This window comes from Ursus americanus, chromosome 13, assembly GCF_024610735.1.
Source record: "Ursus americanus isolate L20-20 chromosome 13, mUrsAme1.1.p, whole genome shotgun sequence".
NCBI lineage: Eukaryota > Metazoa > Chordata > Mammalia > Carnivora > Ursidae > Ursus > Ursus americanus.
The window spans coordinates 32,160,500-32,185,365 of record NC_142139.1 but is presented as its reverse complement, the minus strand read 5'-3'; the positions used below and the strand labels follow the sequence as shown (position 1 = coordinate 32,185,365).

The following is a 24,866-nucleotide window of genomic DNA, read 5'->3' as shown; positions in this document are numbered from 1 at the left end:
AGACCCTCACATGAGGGGAAAGGAAGGAAGAGCGTGAGAAATGCGCGGTGAGCTGACGAGGTTTGTGGTGAGCCGTCCTGTGTCCCGGCACACCTGCTCTGCTGGGTTCACTGTGTGGCTTGCTGGAGGCAGAATGAACCACCAGGGGACACGACGACTCCACGGCCTATTCAGGATCTAGAAAGACAGATGACGACTGCGGAGCAGCTCCGGGTTGTATGTGGGATAAAGCTGGGAGGAGTCTGGTGGTCATGTGGATTCCCAGAAGTAAAATTCTTAAGATTTAAAAGTGAATAGAAAGTTAACCCTTCAAGAAAGAGAATGACTTTCAGACAAGCACACAGCCCCTGACATATAAGGAGAGAGAGAGAGAGAGAGAGAGAGAGTGTGTGTGTGTGTGTGTGTGTGTGTGCGCGCGCGCGCGCGCACGCGTGATTATTATTAGTTGTTTATTGTTTCGCTTTAAAGATGGTGAAAATTGAGCATGTTTATACTCCAAAAACCTTTTGAGAAACAGATAGGTGATGACTGGTAGAGTGAGGGCCTTTCTCGGGAGAGAGGACCCTCAATTCTAGCACACAGGTGGAAAGTGGGCTTTCTTGCTGAGACCGCAGGGGAAATGTAAAGATCAGCTTCACTTTGGGGAGGCTGGGTGAGGCTGGATGGCTTCTTTTTGTTTATTTAAAATATTTGACCAGCTGTATTGAGATACACCTGGTATCTAACACTGTAATAGTTTAAGGTATACATGATAATGATTTAGGAAATCATTACACAATAAATTTAATTAACATACATCACCTCACATAGTTGAATTATTTTTCTTGGAGAACCTTTACCACAACTTTAAATAGACAATAGAGTATTGCTAACTATAGTCACCACAGTGTACATTACGTCCCCATGACTTATCATCTTATAACTGCAAGTTCGTACCTTTTGACCCCCTTCACCTATTGAGGGGTGAGGACCTTGGGCAACCATCAGTGTGTTCTCTGTTTCTATGAGTTTGTTTTTTGTTTGTTTGTTTTTAGATTCCATATATAAATAAGGTCATACAATATTTCTCTTTCCCCATCTGATTTATGTTCACCGAGCTTAATGCCCTCAGGGTCCATCCATGTGGTTGCAAAGGGCAGGATTTCTTTCTTTTTATGGCTGAATGATATTCCACATATATACCACATTTTCTTTGCCCATTCGTCTGTCAGTAGATACTCAGGCTGCTTCCGTATCTTGGTTATTGTAAATAATGCTGCAGTGAATGTGGGCGTGCCAGTCCCTCTTTGAGATCGTGATTTCATCTCCTTCAAGCATATATGTACTTAGAAGTGGAATTGCTCGATCATATGGCTGTTCTATTTTTAGTTTTTTGAGGAACCTCTGCATTGTTTTTGTGTCTGCACCAATTTACATTCCCACAATAGTATACAGGGTTCTCTTTTTTCCCACATTCACGCCAGCATTTGTTATCTCTTATCTTTTTGATGATAACCATTCTAACAGGTATGAGGTGCTATCTCATTGTACTTTGGATTTGTATTTCCTTGATGATAACTGATGTCAAGCCCTTTGCCGTGTACCTGTTGGTTATTTGTATGTCTTCTTCGGAAAGATGTTTGTTCAGTTCCTCTGGCCACTTTTTAAATTTTTTTCCCATTGAGTTGTATGAATTGTTTTTGTAGTTTGGATATTAACGTGAGTACTATATTTTATCCTTAAAGTAGAATCGTGTGCAAAGAGAAGGGGAAGAGGAGGATAGGATGAGGAGAGGGGTAAAAGTTTCAAATAGGCACCGAAGAAAATGGGTAGAGATGCTTACTAGCAACATTTGGAAAAATTAAGAGTAATTCTGGTGCTCGTGAAGGACCAGTCAAGGTTGCAGTAGGAGTCTGTGTGGTTGTTGGTTTACCCTTTATTATTCTTTTGGGAATATTTTCCTAGTCTTGAGCGGAAGGGTCCTCTCAGTTTCTCAGCTGTTTTGGTTTCTTTCACAGGCAGAAGGGTAGGATAATAATAAAGATCTGCCTCTTTATCTTCTTTCATATAATTTCTGAGTTTCCTCCAGAACCCACTGTTGCTAGAAAGTATATGAATACTTTGTCTAAATTTGCCACAATTACAAGGAAAATCCTTCCCACTCAGAAAAGTTGCTTCTCTCTCCTTCTAATATACTTTGACTCTATGTACAAATGTAACTAACTTTGATTGTTACATAACATTCCAATTGATTTTCCATAGCAACCACTTTCTATTAAAAAGATACTTTGGTTACAAGATAGAAATCCCTTACTTTAAAAAAATCTACTAAAGTCATAACCATTTAACATTATTTTCAAAGCTTTATCTAACTTTGAAAAGTTGAGTAAATCCAAAGAAAATGTAGCTAATTGAAAATGCCTTCAGAGACAGTGCTATTAAATGAATTGGAAACATAACTTTGTGTTCCACTTTTCTTAGTTAATTAGGTGTTAGAAAAGTTTCAGCACTGATTACATGTTTAATCAACTTCCTGAAATAATTCAGTGTTTTAAGTTAAGTTAGTTAGGTTTCTGTGATATATGAAAGCATTGTCTGATCATTGAAGTTGGTTTAGATTTATAGATAGGATTACGGTAGCTCCATTTTTTTAAAAAAATTGTTTTATTTAATGTCTTATAATGACTGTAGTTTTAACAATCACTTAACTTGAACAACTGTCTTTAGCTTCTTACAATAAATATTGGAAAGTAAATATACACTTGTAAATTACTCTTGAATTCTACTCTGTTCACATAAAAACCTTTCTTTTTGAGGTTAGGAGAAAGAATCTCTATTAATTCTAAATCAGTGTGAGGCTGTTCTCTTTTCAACCTGTTTTGTTGGCAAAATTGATGACATATAATCAGGGTAATAATTATCTAGTCAATATGGAAGAGATTGAAACTAAAATGATCGTCGACAAAAAAAGTGTTATTTGCTGAATTTTACTTATTAAATGATTGAATGCTTTAAAGATCTATTTTCCTGAAAAGTTAGTAAACAATTAAACCCAAAGGAATGTTGGGATTTTATGACAATCTGTGCAAAGAAATAAACTAATATAACATTCTTCATCTTTTAGCTGGTAAAAATGACATATTGCTTTTCTTTCTCTTTATCTCTACAACAGATGCTTCTAGCAGCTGGGATTCCAAGATTAGTTTGTCCAAAATATGAAAGCATGTCATCCAACTAAAGTATTAAGTTGACCCAGTTTTTGTGGCTTCCAGTAATTATACTATTCTCTAGAACACTGTGATTTAACTTCAGCATTACTACACTGATGGGTTCGGGGCTAAATCTGTCTACCCTCATTCAAAAATTGTTCAAAAAAAAGATAAACTTCTGATCCTTTATATTCTGATCCATACCAGCAAAGAACAGAAGTAGGAAAACTATTCTTTTTACTTACTTATATCCCAAACCCAGTTTTTTAGTTGAACTAAATTTCTGTAGCAGGCAACATTTCACCACCCAAATTACCCAATTAATTCCCTTCTTTGTGTTGTAAATTTAAATCAAATTATATTTCCATGCTTAAGCTCGGGAACATTTGCTATGACTTCTTATGGTAAAATGTGTTCATGACACATAAGCACAATAGATGATCCACATTAATCCATAATAAATTTTCAATAATTTTGTAAGTTATAGAAACAAGAGCATAAATTTATAGTAATATTTATATCAGACGTCTGTTAATAAAGTCATCTATAACCTGAAAAAAATTGTGTTTCTCTGTAACTCAGTATTCTCAAAGATTGCATTTTGCAATGAGATTTACATAAACCACTTTCTGGCGTGTTCTTTACCAACATCTCACATTCCATTTTGTACTACAACTTTCTCTAATGCTGTCTAGAACAAATATGAATGGTTAAGCTTCACAAGAGTATCGATAGAACTATTTATATTGCTATAATTAGTAACCGTAAGCATGCATAGTTGCAAAATATTACTATTGAAGGCAAAACATATTTAGCCAGGCAGATACCTCCATGGGCAATCCGAAGTGATCTGTATTCTCAACTTCACTTGCCATCTTCTGTCTCCATCTTAGACCTTACCTCTAGGGAAAATAGTTCCAGCTGTGCATAATGCAGAGGTACCTATGCAAATTAGTAATTCAAAGGGATCTTCTTTAGTTCTCTGACTGGCTAGAATTATTTTATGTGAAACCATTGACCTGATCTTAATAGGAAGGGAATAAATCTCATTCTTCAGAGGTAATTAATGCTTATAGACAGCTAGATACTAACTTAAGATTTCACTTTTCTAAAGCAACACCTTATAGCTTAGTTACCTGAAGGAATAAAATTTCCACTAAATTATGGCCATTTATTTCCAAATTTTATGTTATAGATGGAGATGTATGTTTTTTATATATATACACACACATATGTATATGTATATATATATTTATATATATATGCGTTCAACTCTAAAACATTTTGTGTAATAAAGCATTATTCTTGCATCTTGTGATCGTACAACCTCATGAACACTGAATTATAATCATTTGCTTATATATCTGTTTATTCCATGTGTTCATGATCTTTATAAGCTCCTGAAGGGCGAAGTCCGTATCATGATCACCGCTGTAGCCACACAGTTAGGAGGCCATCTGCACAGAAAAGGTACTCATTATTTATTTGTAGAATAAATTAATGACTTTGAAATTTGCCTTCAAATTATTCTTGCTTACCTTCTTATTTTGAAACATGGAATATTTAACCTTAACATGACTCTGCACTATGTCAGGTACCTTGTCCCTTACTAGAATTCATGAATTCTGGGGATTTTATTTTTTCTCTTCTACTCAAAAGTACCCAGCTATATCCCTCTCTCCTTAGTGCATGTTTCCCAGTGTCATAATCAACTTGAGAGGTGACTATTCAAGTCCTCTTCCAAAATCTATCAAACATCTTCCAAAATCTATCAAAACATAGAAAGCAGTAAAATTCAAGGTGGATATAGAACATCAGAGATGACCAAAGAACATGGTGAAGAATATACAATATGATGAGTTAAGGCCTTCAGAAGCTTCCAGAAACCCAGTGGTGGCAATTTTAATTTTATTTGATTATTCGTGTGTTGATTACAAAGGTCCTAGTTACACAGAAATAATTTTAGATGTTACCCAGCAAATATGATTGGAAATGACTATTTTCCCCTTTCCCAGCTTTTTCTTTTTCATCCCTAATCACACATAAGTTGTCTGTTTTGTTAATCTTATAATGAGGAGGGAATATTGGAAGCATCCACTCACTCCATCAGAAAGGGCAGGTAAAGACAGGGAGTATTAGGCTAGTTGTTCCCTATGTGGCAACTGAAATGTGTTCTATCATCTGTTTTCTTGATGGATGGGAAACATTCCTGAACTTCTCCAGTCCATTTCACTCAGGAGAAATGTGCTTTGAATACTTATCCAATATTAAAGTCCACAAAAGGTGATTAAGCAAAGTTCATGACTGTCCATTAAAATGCACAAATGTTCTATTAAAGAAAAGAAACCCCAAATGAGATCTTTATGTGCATGCATATTCATGAAATCCTGACAATTTCTAGATTTTCCCACATGAAGTTAATACATTCACCTTCAGTTCCCTGTTTTATAGCACCTAATACAGTGTTTTATACACACTAGCTCAATGTATTTTTCAGAGTTAATGTAGGAATAAATGAATAAATGGATTTGCTGAATCAGCAGTTCATCCTCCTCAGACTAGTGTTTTTAACAGAGATACTTTATTTTTATTAATGTAATGGTGACTTTCCTGTGGTTTTATATTGAATACCGTCATCTCCCTTGGATACTTTATTGACTCTTACAATGCCTGATTCAACATCAGATATTTTCATTTGCCCGTGTATAATGAATATGCAAATTTGAATGAATATATGCACATACTTTACAAATTTATGATTTGATTCAAATCGAGTGCTCCAAAACTTTAGTACATTCTAATGTGAATAGTGAGACATTATTTTCTATGTAGAAATTTTTGAATCTCCATAATTTAATGAATAGTTAAAAGAAATGCTGAGGTGGGGCACTTGGGTGGCTCAGTTGGTTAAGCATTCGACTCTTGATTTTGGCTCAGGTCATGATCTCAGGGTAGTGAGATTGAGCCCCACATCGGGCTCCCCCCTGGGCATGGAGTCTCCTAAGATTCTCTTTCTCCCTCCATCCCAGTCATGTTCTCTCTCTCTCTCTCTCAAACATAAATAATTAAAGAGAAAAGCTGACATATATATATAGGCAAACTATTGACTTGCTATATCAGGGTACATGCGTTAAGAAAAAATCAATCCTGGAAATTGGTTGTATGTAACACACTAACTGATAATGTCATATAATTCAGGCAGTTGCACCAACTATCTAATGGTGTGCAGATAACATCCAATTACCAATTTAAAATTAAAAGCTTTAGTTAATCAGTGGATTTTTTTTGTTAATAAACAAATGCTTTATGTAATATTTTCACCAAATTGAAACCATTAGCATGATGTGCATTTATTAGGGTGAACGCCGTCATTCAGAGTATGAGCTTGGTTCTAACTTTAGTTTGAAGATGCATGTTGATAATACTTAGTACAGTTGTATCTTTTTATTTGTAAGTCACAGGTTGTTATGTCAATCAACGGATGTTAATTAAGCATCAGTAGTGTGCAATGATGCTATAGGTACTTGGGGAAAAGCAAATTTAGTGTAAAATATAGATCCTTAAAGCCACATCATCTAATTCAAGTGAATGGCCAGAACTCATAAAATAAGCAGAGATATTGAAAGATATGGAATCTTTCCCGGAATGGAGGTGGTTGTGTGATACACATTAAACATGTCAAAAATATTCAGAGAGAATTAAACATACCGAAAATATTCAGAGTAGTTATATGATGGTTGGAGAGGATAAAAAAAATCATCCCTTCCTTCTTTCATTCATTTGTTTGCTCATTTATTCATTCTTTTATTTATCTATTACCTGATGAGTACTAGGACCTGAGAATGAGAGGATTAATAAATAATAGTCATTGCCCTCATAGAGCCCACTGTTAAGCAGAGAGAATAGAATGAACCATTCTTGGAGATGATGAGACTTGATAGGTTGAGAATTTGGATTGATGGAAGATGAGAGAAGACATTCTAAGCATAAAAAGCAGTATGTGTCAAGACAGAAATATTAGTTCCTCCAAGGTTTCCTTAATATCTTTGATGTTCAGCACTGAGCAAGCTTGTAGCAGATGCCCAGAAAGTATATGTTGAGCTAATTAATAGCATGTTTCTAGGACAGCAAGGAGACTGACTTGGGGAAGTTTTCATTTTGAAGATTAATGAGAAATAAGGAGAATTATGTAGGTCGACACAACTGCTGAGTTGCCTCCAGACTGAGAGAAGAATGGATACTTGCTGCAGTGCAAAGCCTGCTTTTGATCAGAAGAGTGATGATATGAGCATGGTGATAGATAAGGAGAACGTGCACTCGTGTGTAGACCTGATCGTGTGATAGCTGGTTTTATGGGCCTGGCCAACAGCCAAACCACGAGAATATGGAGAAGTCTACTAGAGAAACAGTAGCTGACTAGCTGAATTCACTTGTATGACTAGGGACTGAATTTCAGGGTGAGGCCAGCAGTGTGGTTATCAGGAAACAAAGGTCAGGGAATTTTTACATGAGTAATTATGTGTAGTTAAGCAGGAGGATCAATAGGAAGCAAAGGTTGGGGACTCTCCCTTAATGCTGATGGATATCACATGGGTAGCTATTTTAATGCACGATGTGTATGTCTGTATGCGTATGTGCAGGTGTGTGTGTGTGTGTGTGTGTGTGTGAGTGTGAGTGTGTACTACCTACGGTGGGCCATACATGTGCCAGTTTGTGCCACAGAGTATTTTAAGTGCAGCTCCTTTCACCCCACAGTCTGGTAAAGCAAGGATTTAGCGAGAAGAGCCAGCAAGCTATTGAAAGAACGAAGGTTTGCAGTGTTGAGGAATACCGCTTGCTCTCAATCAACTCAAGGATAAACTGAAGCTTCTTTTTGGAGATGTGATTGGCTGTATTAATTCACTGGCCCATTCTAATCAAAGTCCTCAAAAATTGGTAATGACAAGTGGGAAATTGTGCATAGAGATACAGATACAACAAAGCTACTTTGAACCCCCATTTCAGCTCTCAATCAGTCTTCACATTCTTGCTGACCAAAACTTGGCCCCAGAAAAATTGATCAGTTAAACATTGCTGAACTTTTTTAAATTTTTTTTTTAAGTTAACTGCTGATCCAAAGGAGTCAGGATTTTTTTTTTTTTTTTTATGGCCCCAGTCTCATACATGCATGGCATGCAGAATAAGCACCACGTCCCCTGCCCTCGTGGCTCACTTTGCCATGGTGCAAAGTCCCCCTGACTATTCCCTGGTATGTCCATTATATTTGTGCATCTGTTGCCACAGGCTTGACCTGTACGTTAACTTAGTTCCTAACCCAGAAATAAATAAGGACCCAAATCAGCACCTGACTCAGAATGGAATAAATATTGCTGCTAGTTCTCCGTTGACCTTGTGCCCTCATTGCCAAGAAATATAGTTTATAGCCTGTCACCTCCAAGAAGATGGAGTGTCTAAAGGCTTCATTAAGGTCAAGGACACCAGTTAGACTCCATTTAATAAAGGTCAGACTGTAACCCACCAATTTTCCATTACTTACTTCATCAGGAGACATAGCAGGATAATGGCTGCTATTTCTGGTGGGGGGGGGAGCCCAGCAATCTGTTTTTCTGATAGGTTGTTGTTTTGGTTTTGGTTTTGATTTATTTTATTTTGTTTTGCTTTGAAAATTCACAAGTGGCTGAGGAGCTAAAGCAGGATCTAGAGTAGTATCCCTGACCTGAAAAGGGGAAGGATGGAAACACCATGTACTGTAGCCCCATTCTAAGGCTTCCGTTGACTTCGCCGCCCTGACCAGCATTTTCTCTTCCTGGGAGCAGTCTGAAACATGTCGTGTGGTCTTAGTAGGGAAGAAAATGAAGTAGGCCCCAGCCATACTAGCAATCTAAGCAAAAAGAAACTCCTACATGGACTGTCCTCATGAGTGAAAATTATCAGAATTAGAATGCATTTTTGCTGATTATTTTCCTTTGTGTGAATGCTTTCACAGCGGTATTATGGAAAGTGGTTTATTTAGGAGAGAAATCAGATATTTGAGGTTTCCCTTCAAGAATATTTCCTATCCATTTTTAACATCCTAATTTCAAACTAATGATTTTGCTGAGAATAATTAATAATTATCTCCTAGAAATTGAACTATTTTCCCTACCTATAACCCAATTCTTGTTTTACATCCCAATCACATGAATAGATTTTGGGTTTTCTGTCCTCTATTTATGTCAGTCACTTATGTCCTTTGACCCAAACTCATTGACCTTTTAGCTAAGTGATTGTTCCATCCTTGAGTGTATGACCTTCTTGATTAATCTAGGGTACCATGTGACCAGACTGTCCTTTTCAGAGTTATCTCTTAGTGAATTGCCATTGGACTCATTTTCAAGTCTCAGGTAACTGATACGTACTCTTGCTCTGCCTGATCCTTCCTGTGGCTCCTTCTCCTGACCTTCCACTGTCTAGCTTGTCCTCAGAGTTCTAGTAATCTCACAAAGAAGAATTCCTATTGTGCACCACAATTCTGTGGGAGATCATAGAGGAAGAATCAAGTGTTTGAAACTAAATAGGATTTCTAATTTAGTTACACCTATTTTAATGTGGAATATTATTCAACATCTCTTACCTGAAGTCTCCTCACCTCTGAAGACTGAGTCCATAATGTTGATCTTATGTGGTAGTTTTGAAGGTAGATTAGCTAATTTCATATACCAGGTGAATATAAATAGCAGCTCTCAATCTGCCTCTGCGTTGGAGTCATCTCTCTTCTCCTCTCTCCTTTGCTCCATTTACCTCTCTCTTTGCCTTTCCTCCAGGCCCTTTGCAAGGTAGTGAAGACACAGCCTTCAAACAACTCATAGACTAGTATTAGAGACAGCAATGCAAATCACTAACTTTAATCTACTTTGTAGATGCCATAAAGGAAAAAGAAGCAGTGACTAGCAAAACTCAGCATTCTCTCCCCACCAGCTAGGCAGGATCTCCTCTCCAAAAGATAAAGACCAGCTTGAGTCCACTTGGGGTCTTCTTCTGAGTGTATCTTTAATAAAAAAAACTGATTATGTATGAATCATGTATTAGTCTTGCTCAAGAAACTGTTTAATTTCTCACCCCCAACAAACATTCTCCCAGCTTGTGTATCCTCTAAGCATTCAATGACTTAAATGTTTTTCTGCTGTTTGCCACCTAACCTCTTGCCATATGGTTGTTGGTCTCATCCAGTGAACATACTTCACTCTGCATCTCATGCCAATAAAGGTCTCTCTACTGGCAGCAAAGATTATTTTTTTTGTGAGTATAATCCTATAGCCCAAAGTATCTATAAAGGAAAAACAATATATAGGGTTAGAATGTAAAATTATCCTTTTATATATTCTTATATTCTGGCCCTTGGAGATATAATTAAGAGAAGATGGTTAACCCCTTATATTACTTTATATAAGAAAGGCAACATGCAATACTACTTAATTTTTGATCAAAATATAATGTTCCTCTCAACATGGGCAACAAGAAGAGAGTTGAAAATTTATCTCATGTACAAAGGTAATCTGAAAAATTAAGAGTAATCCTCTCCCCCTTTTTTTCCCTCAATAACAGAGTTTATTCCCAGTGTTAGCTGGAGAGTTACTTCATTTTTCCATTCAGCAGCTTTAAAGATGCAGTTGTTGGCAGAGATTAAGCCATATTCAGAATAAGGGCCATTAAGTTTGTTATTGTGGTCTGAAATGTAAGCTCCTCACCAAATCCCAATATGAGTGATGTCAGGACCTCAGTTTTCTTACCTTTCCTCATGTTTCATCCCAGAAGTGAGCTTCTGTAGGTCTCCTGGGTCATAGCTCAGAGGTGCCCCCACTTTATTTTCTCAGACAACAGGCAGGGCATAAAGCAATTTATGGATGTGATTGGTATCTTAGTTTCCCTTAGAGGGGAAGTGCTTTTAATTTTGGGGGAAGAACTCTGCCTTTAGGGGAAAAATTTTTATGATTATTTATGATTGATAGCGTGTTTCACACCCAGGATTATAAGGTGATGAAAAGCAAGTTTGATTCATTTAGGAAAGCCATCAAGAAGAGGATGTGATTTTGGTGAATTGTAATAATTTTCCAAGCACTTTCACAGAAACTATGTTGTTTGGCTCCCACTGCAGCATGGTGAGGTAGGCAGGGCATTCTAAGCTGTAGATGAACCAACTGTGTCTCCCCAGAAATGGGGAGGTTTTCCCAAGGTAGCATGTCATGTAGGTGGACCTCGAACTTAAATTTTTAGACTTTGAATGTTCTACTTTTCCCCCTCAACTATAGTATGCATATCTATACACTCTCATATCTGTTTGCTACATTATTCAACTAATTTAGTCTTTATAAGACAAACATCAAATAATCTAAACTAACTTTAGTTCTTTCTTCCTAGATTTATTTTACCCAAAATTAGTTTCTATGTTTATAAACTAGCAAAATTAACCTGGATAAAAATATGCATTTGGGTAAAAATGTATAAACTACTAAGGAAGTACTATAATTGAGTATTATCTTTGCATTAAGTGTTACTCTAAATAGCTCTGAAATAGCTCTATTACAGAGAGTAATGCGAGAAAAGCACCATAAATCCATTTGGTTCTTATGTGATACGTAAGATACACCTAATATGTATATTAGCGTCATTCAGAGAAACAGAACCAATAAGATATATATTATTTATTATAAGGAATTGTCTCAGACAATTTTGGAGTCCGAGAAGTCCCATGATCTGCCATCTGTAAGATCTGCCATCTGCAGGCTGAAGACCCAGGAAAGCGGGTGGTATCATTCAGTCTGAGTCTAAGGGCCTTAGAACCAGAGGAGCCAGTGATGTATATTCCAGTCCAGGTCTGAAAGCCTAAGAACCAGGAGTGCTGAGGGCAGATCATCAAAGTCCCGATTCAGTCAATCAGGCAAGAAGGATCACATGTTGACTTCCTCCACATTTTTGTTCTATCAGACCTTCAGTGGATTGAATGATGCTCACCCACATTGAGGAGGACAAACTGCTTTATGAGTCCACTAATTCAGATGTTAGTTTCATCCAGAAACACTCTTACAGATACACCCATAAAAAATGTTTAGCCAAATATCTGGACATCTTGTGATCTCATCAAGTCGACATATAAAATTAACCATTATAGTTGGGGAGTCAGTGACTCCATCTCTATGATGTTGGGAAAGGAGCAAAAAGGGAAGCTAGGGATGAGAGGCTACCATAATGATAACTATATTTAAATATAGTTATTAAGAAATAACAACTTTTATGAATCAAAGAATTCAGTGTCATGAATTGCCCTAAACAAAAATGGATGCTAATCGGAATCGGTTAAGTTGGGTGACAGAGGTCCCCTAGTGGTAGGGGCTTCTTCAGAAGAAATAAATCAGCCACAATGACATCAATGGCTATAGCATATAATATTGAGTAGAAGTTCTTCAGATGTAAGTGGTCAGAAGCTCCTGAAGAGCTTGTCAAAATTTCAGTTTAGAGTGCCTTCTTCAGGGTTCTGATTGACTTAGTAGGAGCCAACGATCTGTATTTTAATTCTCTGGGTCATTCTGTTTGAGGTGATGTGAAGACCACACTCTAAGAACTTCTATTACCTAGAGCAGTCAAATCCATAGAGACAGAAAGTGCAATGATGGTTGCCAGCAGCGGAGGAGAGAAGAGTGGGGAGTGCATTTTGAAAAGTAAAGGTTTCATTTTGGGAAGATGAAAAATTCTAGAGATGGATGTGGTGATGGTGGTATAATAATGTGAATGTACTTAATGCCCCTGAACTGTACACTTAAAAATGGTTAAATAGTAAACAATGTTATGTATATTATCACAATAAAAAGGAAAAAAAGGAGTTTGAATGCAAATTATAGCTATCCTTGAAAAATATTGGTGTGTCTTTGCTTTCTTACTAAGTGTTGATAAGGAAAACAGATATGTCTAGTTTAAAATATCATAGGTTGTGTTCAATTCTGGATTAATATTGTACAGTAGTTCTTCATTGCTTTATGATTTAGAAAAAATAATGAAATAAATAAAAAATTTATAGCACTTAAATTTTGCTTTATTAAGAGGAAACAGATTTCTTCTTGTATATTTATAGTCTGGCCAAATTAATGGGTGTATTACAATTAATCATTGAGTGTGCGTTCTTATGATTGTTCCTCTACCTGCTTCTCCAAATGGATTTATCCGGTTTTGCCTTATCTTGTGTTTACAGTAAAAATGTGTAGTGATACTCATGCTCTTTTCAGGATAGGGTGTGGGCCAATGTGGGGAAGAGCCTGAACTGCATTATCGCCATGGTGGATAAACTGATTGGAAGAGATGGTGGCAGTGAAGGTGCTGGTGGTAGCAGCAAAGATGGAGAAAAGGACCCTTCTCTAGTGGACCCCACCATAACTCATCCAAGGGGTAAGGAGTCATTTTTTCCCAATCACTGACTGAGTAAACAAAATGAGAAAGTCATGATAAAATGAGATAGAAAAAGAGGAGTCAGTAGTGCCTTTGATGAAAGTGCTGATAGCATGCTTTTCCACTGCTCTGGCTTAGATGATAGAAGGCTGTTTATCAAATTGCATCTCAGTTGTGTTTTCAGAACTGCTTGCAGCACTTTTTTTTTTTCTTTTGCTACATAAAAACCTTCTTGAAAGAAGAAGAGTGTTTTCTTTTAAAGACTCTGATATAGTTTAATCTACTTTGACACATTCCTCCAAATTTCTATTAGGAAGCAAAACAAGCATCTGCTCTTAAAACTGTTAGAAACTTCTAGGGATATTAGGGCACAGGATCTCATCATGGTTCCCGAAAAGAATGCCGTATGATAAAATGCTTTTTGCTTTATTCTGGGGAATAATTTTGTGAATTATCTCGAAAACCTTTAAGAAGGTTTGGTTCCATATAAGAAGAATATGTTTGTGCGTTATTCCCAAGACAATTAGTAAGTCTCGGTTTTCATGGATACGTGTATACACACACATGCTTACATATGCATGTAGGTGTCTATGTGTGTGTATAGGCAGACACGTAGATACATAGATACTTTCAAAAGTATGGCTTATTACAAGCTTGACTAGAAAATATGATAATCAAAATTTACTATAGTTGTGTCCCTATAAATGGCTTTTTTCGTCAATTTTTTTGGTTGTTGTTAATTTGATTAATTTTGACGACAAAAACCCAGGCAAATATCTGCATTTCCTTATGGTCGGAAAAACTACTGTTAAAGTTGTCCCAGCCCTTTTGGTATCTTAAGTGTTTGGAGAGAATAGACAGTGTTGCCCTACTCTCATCTGAAATCTGCATTTCCTTTTACTTTAAGAAAATGAGTCAGAAGAAAATATGGACACTTATAAAATTAAATTTATGTTTTCCTGATTTTTCATTACTCACATTTTCATCAGGAGTTTAATTTTGTGAAACATCAATCTTTCATCACTCGATTAACAGTTGAACTATTTCTAAATCATGTGTGTAAACTATGGCTTTCTAAAGTTTTCCTCCTGTAGATGGTTCTCATCGTCTGTAGTACATTCACCTGGGAAAGTTTTTACCAATATTCATTATGTTTATACCTACTTGGTTTAACTGTATGTGGGGATCTTCTTTTTTTCAATAATATCAGTTTTATTAGTTAATGGATCTAATGTCACTTAGATTCTATGTCAGCCCCATAACTTTTCCATGAATCAAAATGAAAGCTTGTCATAACTTATGTCATAAAGAAGTAGTATACTTCAATTTTCTTTAATTGAACATTTATTGACTCTCAACTGTAAGCCAGACACTGTGCTGAGCTCTGGAAAATGAGGTAAGAAAGCAGAATTCATTTTAATGGCTTGTTCTGTCCATTGATGGATTTTTAAGGCATAATATTTTTTTTATGAGAAATAAGATGAGGGGTACTCAATTTTGCCACATTTGTTTTGATGTTCTCTAAAACTTCTCATTGACAAGAGTTCCAGAATATTTGAAATTGTATATTTTACCTATATCTTGTATTGTATCAGAAGATTGTATCTGTGGGCTCACAATTACATTTGAAAAAGTAAAAATATTTGGTAGGTAAATATTTGGTAAGATTAGATGAATCATTTTCATTTGAATGTGAGGCGTTGTTTGAATATAGTCTAACACCAGATAGGAGCTAGTCAATGTAGAATTCACAGCTAGATAGGCTTCGTGGATGGTTGAAGTCAGATTTCGGCATAGGGCCCTCTAAGTGATTTTATTTTCAATTTATGATCCATATTTATTTCATCCATTCTTTTTTATGTTATAAACATTTTCAGGAGATAAAATGCTTTAAATATGTACAATAAAATATATACTTTAGTCTAATAATGATTTAATATCATATCGTCAAATAATTTCAAAGTTAAAGCTTTTAACATTTTATATGTTACACAATTGTGTATTGAGTGCATGTTTTGGAAGGGACATTGGTGCATAAAAAGAAGATGCTTAACATATACAAATAGATGTTTTACAGATCAATCTGTGCTCAGTATACTTCAAATGATGGATGCTACTGCATAGTTGGAGTGGGATTGATAGCTCAATCAATTATTTAATAATAATTTACTTTTATTATGTAATAATAATATATTAATAAAATACTTCTTATGTTGTTATAGTCTTCTTCTTAAAGTTAGGAAAAAAGCATTTTCAGTTTCTGCCCTGACTTTTGTCACGTAAAGCAATGCAATAGAGAAATTAATAGTGGTTTTTTTGTGTGTGCTGATATAAAGCAAACAAATAACCAGAAGTCATGTTTCGGCATACCTACTATCTCCCAACCTATTTCAGATAAAGATATTTGAGATACATATCCACTAATTATATGTACCCCAATTTACCTATAGTTTTAAATTTTATTAGAAAAAATAATAATTTAGAAAATTTGCAAGGAAAAACAAATAGGATTATGTGTGATTTTTATTTTTTTATTTCAATCAGACATAAATATTTTTAACATACCCTATGTTTACACACACACACACACATACACTGTAACCAAACTGGAATACACATTGTAAATATAGTTGTATTTCTTGATAGCCTGCATATCATTATATTATGGATATTTCCTGAGAGACATTTTCTGGAAATGAGATTATAATGACTGTAAACTAATTCGTCAAGAGAAACCACTATTTTAGAAATGTAATTATTATAATTTCACTGTAGTTAACACGTAACACATCTTTGAATGTTGAAGTCTTCTACTGCATCTCTGATATTTTCCCCTAAGTTAATTGCTAGAAATGGAATTATTTTATAAGGATGAGTGATCCCTTCTCTCCCACATATACAATTACCTGTTCACATCAGTGTGGACTCATGAATACATATGTTAGTCTTTAGTTTATAATCTAATAATATTATAATATTTATTTGAGGCTCAAACTGTTTCGGAGTTAGCCGTTAGGAGCTCTTTCAGGTTGGTGTCATAGGCCTTCTAACAGGTTTCCCCTCCACTGGCTAATTACTCCCTTGTTTTCTTTCTTACTTACTCCCTTCCTTTTGTTACTCACTCCTCTTCACTCTGGCACCATGAGGCAGTCTAGGTTCAGCTGTTATTTCCCCTGCCCCAGGCCCTAGGTTCAGCCATTTCCCAAGGAACTCTGGTTTCTTCTATTAGAGACTGGCATGTAGAAACCAAGAAATGGGAGGGAACATTTTGATGGTTCTTTTAAGCAAAAGATATTCTCACCAGCAGTATCTACAAGCACCCTTTTAACCACAGTCTTCCCAGCCTTAAATATTTTCCCTGATTTCATGCCACTTTGGGTGAAAAACATCATATTGTAATCTGTAATTTATTGTAACTTTATTTGTATTTTTTTGTAATTTATCTAGTTATTAGTGAAGTTTGACATTATAAAACTTAATACTGTATTTCAAAATACTAATTTTTATAATAAAATCCATTTCTTCAATAGCCCCAGTTTTATCCCTAGCTCATAGCTGGGATGAAAAAACCATTTCATTCTTTTCTTTTTACGATTAATAAATGAATTGATTCAGTGAATGACTGAGTCATCCAGAGTTTATTCAAATGTATGATGTCATAAATACCGCTATGCAGTATTATATTTTATTATTTTTAAGGATTTTATTTATTTATTTGTAAGGGAGAGAGAGAGCACAAGCAGGGGGAGCATCAGGCAGAGGGAGAAGCAGGCTCCCCACTGAGCAGGGAGCCTGATGTGGGGCTTGATCCCAGGAGCCTGGGATCATGACCTGAGCTAAAGGCAGACGCTTAACTGACTGAGCCACCCAGGTGCCCCTGCAGTGTATTTATTTAATAATGTTTTAAATCTGTAGTTTTGAAGGTTTTTTGTTTGTTTTAGAGCCAGGATTTTACAAAATATCTTCATAAATCTCTTTTCAGGACTAATATAAATAGAGCTGATGGAAGTAAAACATTCTCTGCTGTTCTGAACACAAATAGTGGAATACCTTTCAAAAGTACATGTTTTCTTAATGAACGAGATTTTATTTTACTTCCTACAATTAAACATACTTAAAAGCATCTACTATATGCACGGGACCACATGCCTTCAATTTCATAACAAACTGAAGACTCAAAGATAAAATCGGTGAATATTAAAATCTTAGATTTTAATGTGCCCTTAAAGATTATGTGATTAAACCTCGTAAGTTGTGTTAAGAACCTTACCTATAGTATCTCTGCCAGTTTTCACCTAGCCTGTGGTAACATCTCCACTGATAGAAAACCATTTTTTATTTTCTAGAATGGCATACTCCAGATGTTTATCTAAATATGTTTCCTTTAATATTACCCACGGGCCCAGATATAATTCTGTGCAACAAACAGAACAAATCTACTTTTCGGTTTTCCACATTATAGTCTAACAAATCTGAAATCAACCATCATGTCCTTTTTGAGTTGCCTCTTTTTGGTCATTTTTCAAAGGAACGGCATCAAACACAGGACAACAGAGGGGGACCACTTTCCTACTTTTAGAATCTATTTTTCTATTAATGATATCTAAATTCACAGTAGCTATTTTGACAGCTGTATTTTTTACTACTAACTTCATTGATATCCATAAATCTTGCTCAATTTGACTTATCCTTCAGGCTTTCAAGATCCAAATAATACTTAAGTACCACTATGGGCTGGACCTTGTGAAATACTAGGGACACAAGGAGATTAAGACATGGTCTCAGTTCTACTGAAGAGAGTGATGTGCAATCCGATGACTGCAGTACACTACCCTTCTGAGTATACTCTAATAAATATCGGTTCCTTTCATCCATCATATCTACTCTCCGACTCAGGTTCATGCTATTCACATTTTACAAACATTGTTCATTCACAGTAATAGATAAAAATGATGGGAAAACAGAAATAAATACAGATCCTTGAGGCGCATCGCTAAAAAAATGTATGCATTGAAATACACTTGTTAATCGCTGTTGTTTGGGGATGTGTGTTCAAATAGCGATATATTCACCCATTCATGTTATTGCATGCCTGCATTTCTCTGTCTTTCACAAGGTTACCGTGAAATGCCCTGTGAAACGCCAAATACTCTTTGTCTCTGAATACTTTTTTCTAATTTGCCCAGCTACATGTCCTGTCAAAAAGGAGATGAAATTTCTCTGATGTAACTTTTCTCAATGAACCCGTGCTGGTTTCATGTCATCACTGCTTCCTCATACAAAGGAGGTAAACATCCATGTAGATCGCAGAGTTTACTTATCACTGGTTGGAGTTTCATGCTCACTGATACTCATGTCCTTTCCTGCTTCCTAATTTTCTTTTAGCTTACAAGGTGCATTTCACATTTCCTAGTGGGACCTGAGAATTCACTCACACCTTTTACTTTATCTCGGGTTGCCTCCCATTAACATAATTGTTTGGTAACTACCAAGAATTTATTAGTAATTTATCTTCCTTGGGCTTCCTATGCCCAAGATTAGTCATCTGAAAAAAGTACCCTAAACTTCCAAATAGGGACAAAGCGAAGGTTTTAGCAATTCACTTTTTTGAATCAAATCTCTTTCCTATACTTTATTTTAGGTTGGCCAGTGTAGTTGCCTGCCTAATAAATTTGAAATCATTAAGGATTAATTAATGAACACACTTATACATAAAATGGTTTATGGCATTAAGTTTATGGAAGACACACACTAAATTTGTGTTAGTTAGAGAGCATCTATCCTGTGCCAAGTGCTGTATGCAGGAACACATGCAGTCATCACCCTGCTCTTGCGGTCTCATCGGTGAGCAAGTTGTATTTGAAAAAAGATATACAGAGATTTTCCAAAGACAGAATATACAAGATAAAGGACTTAGAAGAGAGAGTATACATTTGAGAGTCATTAACAGATAGATGAAACTGAATAAAAACGAGAACAGAAAGAATAAGACAAAATTAGCGAAATCCATAATACAGAGCCTTGGTCATAGAAATTGCCTTTAGCTGAGGAGTAGGAAGCATTAACGGGTACAAATCAAATAAACTTGGATACCAAACAAAGGTATCAAGAGGGAAAATCATCACATTGTTTAGTTAAACCTTACTGCATTCACATTTTTGTGACAAGCACTTGCTAAACCTTGCCGTTCTTGCCTCCCTCCTTAAGACAAGCTTGCAGGGGAGGTTCTGTTTTTATCCCCATTTTATAGATGAAGCAGTTAAGCAATACTTCCAAGACCACAGAACTGGTAGGTATCTGAGCAAGGATTCAAATCCAGGCAAAGTGATTCCTGATTGAATTTGTCAAAAAAAATCTGGGTCCTCGGAGCAACTGTTGGTGAGAAATGCTTAAATGTTAAGAGCAGTTTTGCAGATGGATTTACTTGCCTTTATGTTTAGATATTAGTCACATCTAATACTTCACTTGTTTGCTAGTTTTCTGCTGATCTTCCAAAGCACTGAGTGCCCAGACCCCCACCTGCCTCTTCATGGTGCTTTGTCATTTTCTTCCACCTCATCTCACCTCATCCTTCATGATCTAGTCACACTGGACTCTTTTGAGACCTCACTTTGTACTTTCCACTGCTAGGCCTTCAAAGGTTTGTCCATCGCTGCCTTCCACAGGCTCAAACTGCATATCCTCTGGGGCACCTTCTCTGGTCCCCTAGGCCAGAGCTGGTTTTATGAGCATGGAACCAGTGCAAGTGCACAGGGTCCCTCACACACAAACCCTCTGCTCTGGGTTTAATGCTCTCTAATCATCATCTTGCATTCTTAAAAATTGTATCTTTGTGTTTTAAATAAAGTCCAGTACAGCAATGGAGGCTGTGCCTGGCACTTTGAGATTTGATTCACCTATAGTTCTGCCCCCCCCCCCCAGGCTCTCCATTGCCAACCCAGCTTCCCCATCCCTGTTCCAGCCCAGTGACTTCTTTATGTCCCCATCCTCACCTACTGAGGGGGCCTGGGTGCAGGTATGAAATACTCAGGGTCAGGCTGGGTGCCTTTGAGACTCTGCATACATGCATCACCGAGCCCAAGGGAGTACGACATGAAAGAGTAAGTAGAATCTCACCGTGACAGGTTGAGAGAGATACCACTGAGGAAGAAAGGAAAAAGGTTGTTTATTCCTTTTGAACAGAAGTCTCTCCCATTTTAACCTTTCATTGAATTCTTTAAATTTTGTAGTCATGCTTTTTACAAGGGTTTCAAATACAAAGGCCCTCAAGTAGCATACAGGTACCATGAATGAGTCAAGTGTATTTGATAGACGCTGGGACAATATATATCCCTTCAAAAGAAGGCAACCACTGCAGTTCTAACCAATCCTTCCTACAAAGGAAACTGAAACTAAAGTTGCTGTATCTTCTGATTTTTCAAGTAAATCTGAATTTTTATAGGAAACATCCAAATTCTTTAAAGGTCAATAATTGATTTTTTGTAATTGTTAAAATAGGAGGAAGGCCAAATAAAACATCTTTGAGGCCCAAATAAGGCTGGCCCATGGGCCACTAGTTCGCAGCTTCTGAATCTCTGATTTATTGTAAATGCTGTTTTAAATATTATCTCCTCTCCTAGACTTGGCTCTGTGAGAAAATATGCCAAGTATTTGTGATTTGCTCTTGAATCTTCAGAACCTAACATAATTCTTGGCAAGTAATAGAGGCCAACATTATGAAATAAAAGCCTAGTCACCTTGATCTATAAATGCTACCTGACAAGAAGTGCTTAGGTAGGTATTTTTGATATTATTAAGTATTTTCAGCATAGTGCATGTTTATGCATACATACATGAAAATCATTATATTATCAAAACTTATACTCAACATTAGATGATTGTTTCAGTGGTTTTATAATATGAACCATGTCTTTTATTTTGCAAAGTGCAAAGCACTTTGATGCAAGCACAAAGCATCATTTCCATCAAAGGGCTAAGTATTACTATTCCTGAATTTCATGAATTCCTACACATAAAGGTTTAGAATTACATTGGGAAAGAAACATCAATGAATCAGGATTTTAAAAATTCATATGTCAAGAGATAAAAAAAAAAATTTAAAGTACACTTATAAGCAAAAAAAAAACAGTAAAAAATAATCAAAAGATACCACAGATATTTTTATTATAAACTTAGAATTTCGATAATAATTGTACATTATGAAATTTTCAGATATCCTATCAGAAAATTCATGCTTCCCTTAAAAATTGTGCAATGCATTATGATGTAACAAAACAACACTTGACTCAGAGCCAAGATTCTTGGCAAGTCCTCAATTTACTTATTTTGCTATATAACTTTCGACAGATCACTTACATTCTCTGGACCTTACTTTGTTGGTACAGTAAAGATCATCTGAAAATTTTGAAGGTTTCTTCCAGTTCTCCTGTTTTATGATAATAAAAGTACCGCATTATTTACAGTGATTTTTTTCTTTCACTCATTCGACATATTTTAATTGAGTACCTACTATGTGTCATGTGCTATTCTAGACACTGAGGATATAAAAATGAACAAAAGAGGCAAAACACCTGCCTCCTGAAGTTCATATTCTTGTACCAGAGAAATATTAATATAAGAAATTAAGGGAATTACACAATATATTAATGGTAGCAAATACTGTGAAAAAAAAATATGGAGCAAAGTAAGAGGGTTTTAGAATATTGTCAGAGGGCAGGAATTGAAATTTAAGAGGAGTGGTCAATGGTTTCATTGAGAAGTTGATATTAGAACAAAGACAAAAAAGAAAAGATGTGAGCCATGTGGACATCTGGGGGAAGGATATATTGGACACAGAAAACAGCTAGTGCAAAAGCCTTGAGACAGTAATGCCACCGTCATTATCAGTAAACAGCAAAAATGCCAGTTTGGTTTGAACAGAGAAGGTGAAGAGAAGGGAGTAGAAGATGAATTTATACAGATAGTTTGGAGAAAGGTTCATGTAGGACCTTTGTATAGACTTTGACTTTGACTCTGAGAAAAGAGCAATTAGAGGGGTTTGAGTAGAGGATTAACCTAATATGAAATAAATTTTAACACCTAGTCTATTATGTTGAGATTAGACTATAGATGGGAAAGGTAGAACCAGGTATAGACCAGTTAGAAAGCTAACGTTAATTGTCTAGGTGAGACAAAAGCGTGGCTTGGACTACCAAGAAGAAGGTGGCAGTGGAGGTGATGAAAAGTGGTTGGACTCTGTACTTATTTTGAAGGTAGTAGTGCCAACAGGCTTTTCTGATGGTTCGGATGAGAGAATGAGAGAAAAGGAGGAGTTAAGAATAATTGAACATTTCTGGCATGAATAGCAGGAAGGATGGGGTGGTTGCATACTGGTTGGTGAAGACTGGGTAGAACAGGGTTTGCGGTAAATAGGAGCTCATTTGGGACATGCCAAGTTTACACGGAAATATCAAGCATGTACTTAGATGTAAGAATCTGGGATTCAAGAGAGAGGCTCAGGTTAAAGATAAAAATTTTGATTAAGAGTACATTGATCATGATGAGCACTGAGTAATGTATAGAATTATTAAATCTCCATATTGTACACCTGAAACTAATATAACACTGTATGATAACTATACTGGAATTAAAATAAAAAGCTTAATAAAAAATAAAGTTGAAAATTGTCAACATATAAACAGTACTTAAACTGTGAAACTGAATAATGTCAACAAAGGGTTGACATTACAACTGGGGGTGTTCCCATGTTAACAAGTCAACAGGAATGGAGGAACCAGCAACAGAGTTAGATAAGGAATGGCCAGTAAGGTAGAAGGATACCAGGAGAGTATATCTTGACATCCAGGGTGAGAAAGTATTCCAGTGGGGAGTGATCGGCATGCCTCATGCTGCTGAAAGGTCAAGTGGAATGAGGATTTAGTGACCAGATTTATCAGCGTAGCAGGCACTGGTGACATTGACGAGAATTCCCTAGAGTGGACTAAACCTAAGTGGAGTGGTTAAGAGGAAGAGAAAGAAAAGGAACTAGAAACACTGTCTATAGACAACTCTTGGGAGAAGTTTCACCATGAAAGGAAGCAGAGAAATAGGGTAGAAGCTGTAGAGGGGAATAGGGTCAAGGCAGGGTCGTTTCTAAAGATGTGAAGATAACGGCCTGTTTGTGGGCTAGTGGGAATGCTCCAGTAACACAGGAAATACTGATAATGTAGGAGGAAGGGGAGAGAATTGCTTGAGTGATACTTTCAAGTAGGTGAGAGGAGATGAGTTCTGGTATACAGATAGAGGACCTGGTCTTAGCTGGAGAACGAACAGTTCATCTTCAAAAATAGGAGAGAAGAAGGAGCATAAGCAACAAATGTTAGTAGGTGGGCAGACACTGGGTGACGTATAAAAATTACTTTATTGCTGTAGTGATTTTTTAAGATAGTACCTAACATTCTGAGTTTGCTTAATATGTGCCAGAAACTTTTAAAAATATTACCTATGTTATGTAATTCTTGCAACACTCATAAGAATGATTTGATGTACTTAATGGATCAAGAAGTAGAAAGTTGAATTAGTTGTGCACTATCAAGCCTGGTCCAGTGGCAGAGCCTGGCTTCTGACCCCGGTGGTCTGAGTTGAGAGCCTGTTTTCCTAACTACCATGCTGCACTGCTTCTGTACTTTCCAGGAAAAAGCATCGCTAATCTTACTCTATACAGATAATTTTTTGCTGTCATCCTTTTAACAAAATGCTAAGTTTTATTAGACACTAATTAGTGATATCATGAGATAACTTTATGAAAATCAATCCTGTATATATCTCATAAAGGTTTACTATGGAATTGTACCTTAGGCAGAAATTAAGAATTGTCATGTATTCATAAATTACACTTGAAAAATTAGTTAACTTTATCATAAATCTGGTGATGCTCACACCCACAGTGAAACTGAGATAGACAGAGAAAAAAAGATTCATATTTCCCATGTGGGAAATATGTTATTGGGAATGGTCTGGGACATATGTTATTGAATGGAATGGTCTGAGAAATAGTATTGTTTACATTGTATTTGGTCCCTTGCCTCCTTTCTCAGCACTTACAAGTTAAATCTATTTACACGAGTCTTTGTTGCATTTGTAGAAATATTTTAAAAAATGGTGCACTATACTCCACTGGCTTCGAAGTTTACTGGGAAACTCCTGTACTCACCTTGTTCACTTCAGGATAGAAATGCATCTCCTCTCCCCTTTTCTGGATTCCTGTGCTTGAATCGGGCTTCA

At 36.3% G+C, this 24,866-nt stretch overlaps 1 protein-coding gene across 9 annotated transcripts in view; it reads left to right on the top strand.

Annotated features, from left to right (window-relative positions):
- INPP4B (inositol polyphosphate-4-phosphatase type II B) overlaps positions 1-24,866 on the top strand; it is a 745,035-nt gene that overhangs the window by 625,672 nt on the left and 94,497 nt on the right. For all 9 annotated transcript variants that reach the window (XM_087866479.1, XM_045798922.2, XM_087866474.1 and 6 more), the window contains one exon: positions 13,445-13,604. In XM_087866479.1, the coding sequence (XP_087722605.1) occupies positions 13,445-13,604 (160 nt within the window). The remainder of the gene's footprint in view (positions 1-13,444; positions 13,605-24,866) is intronic.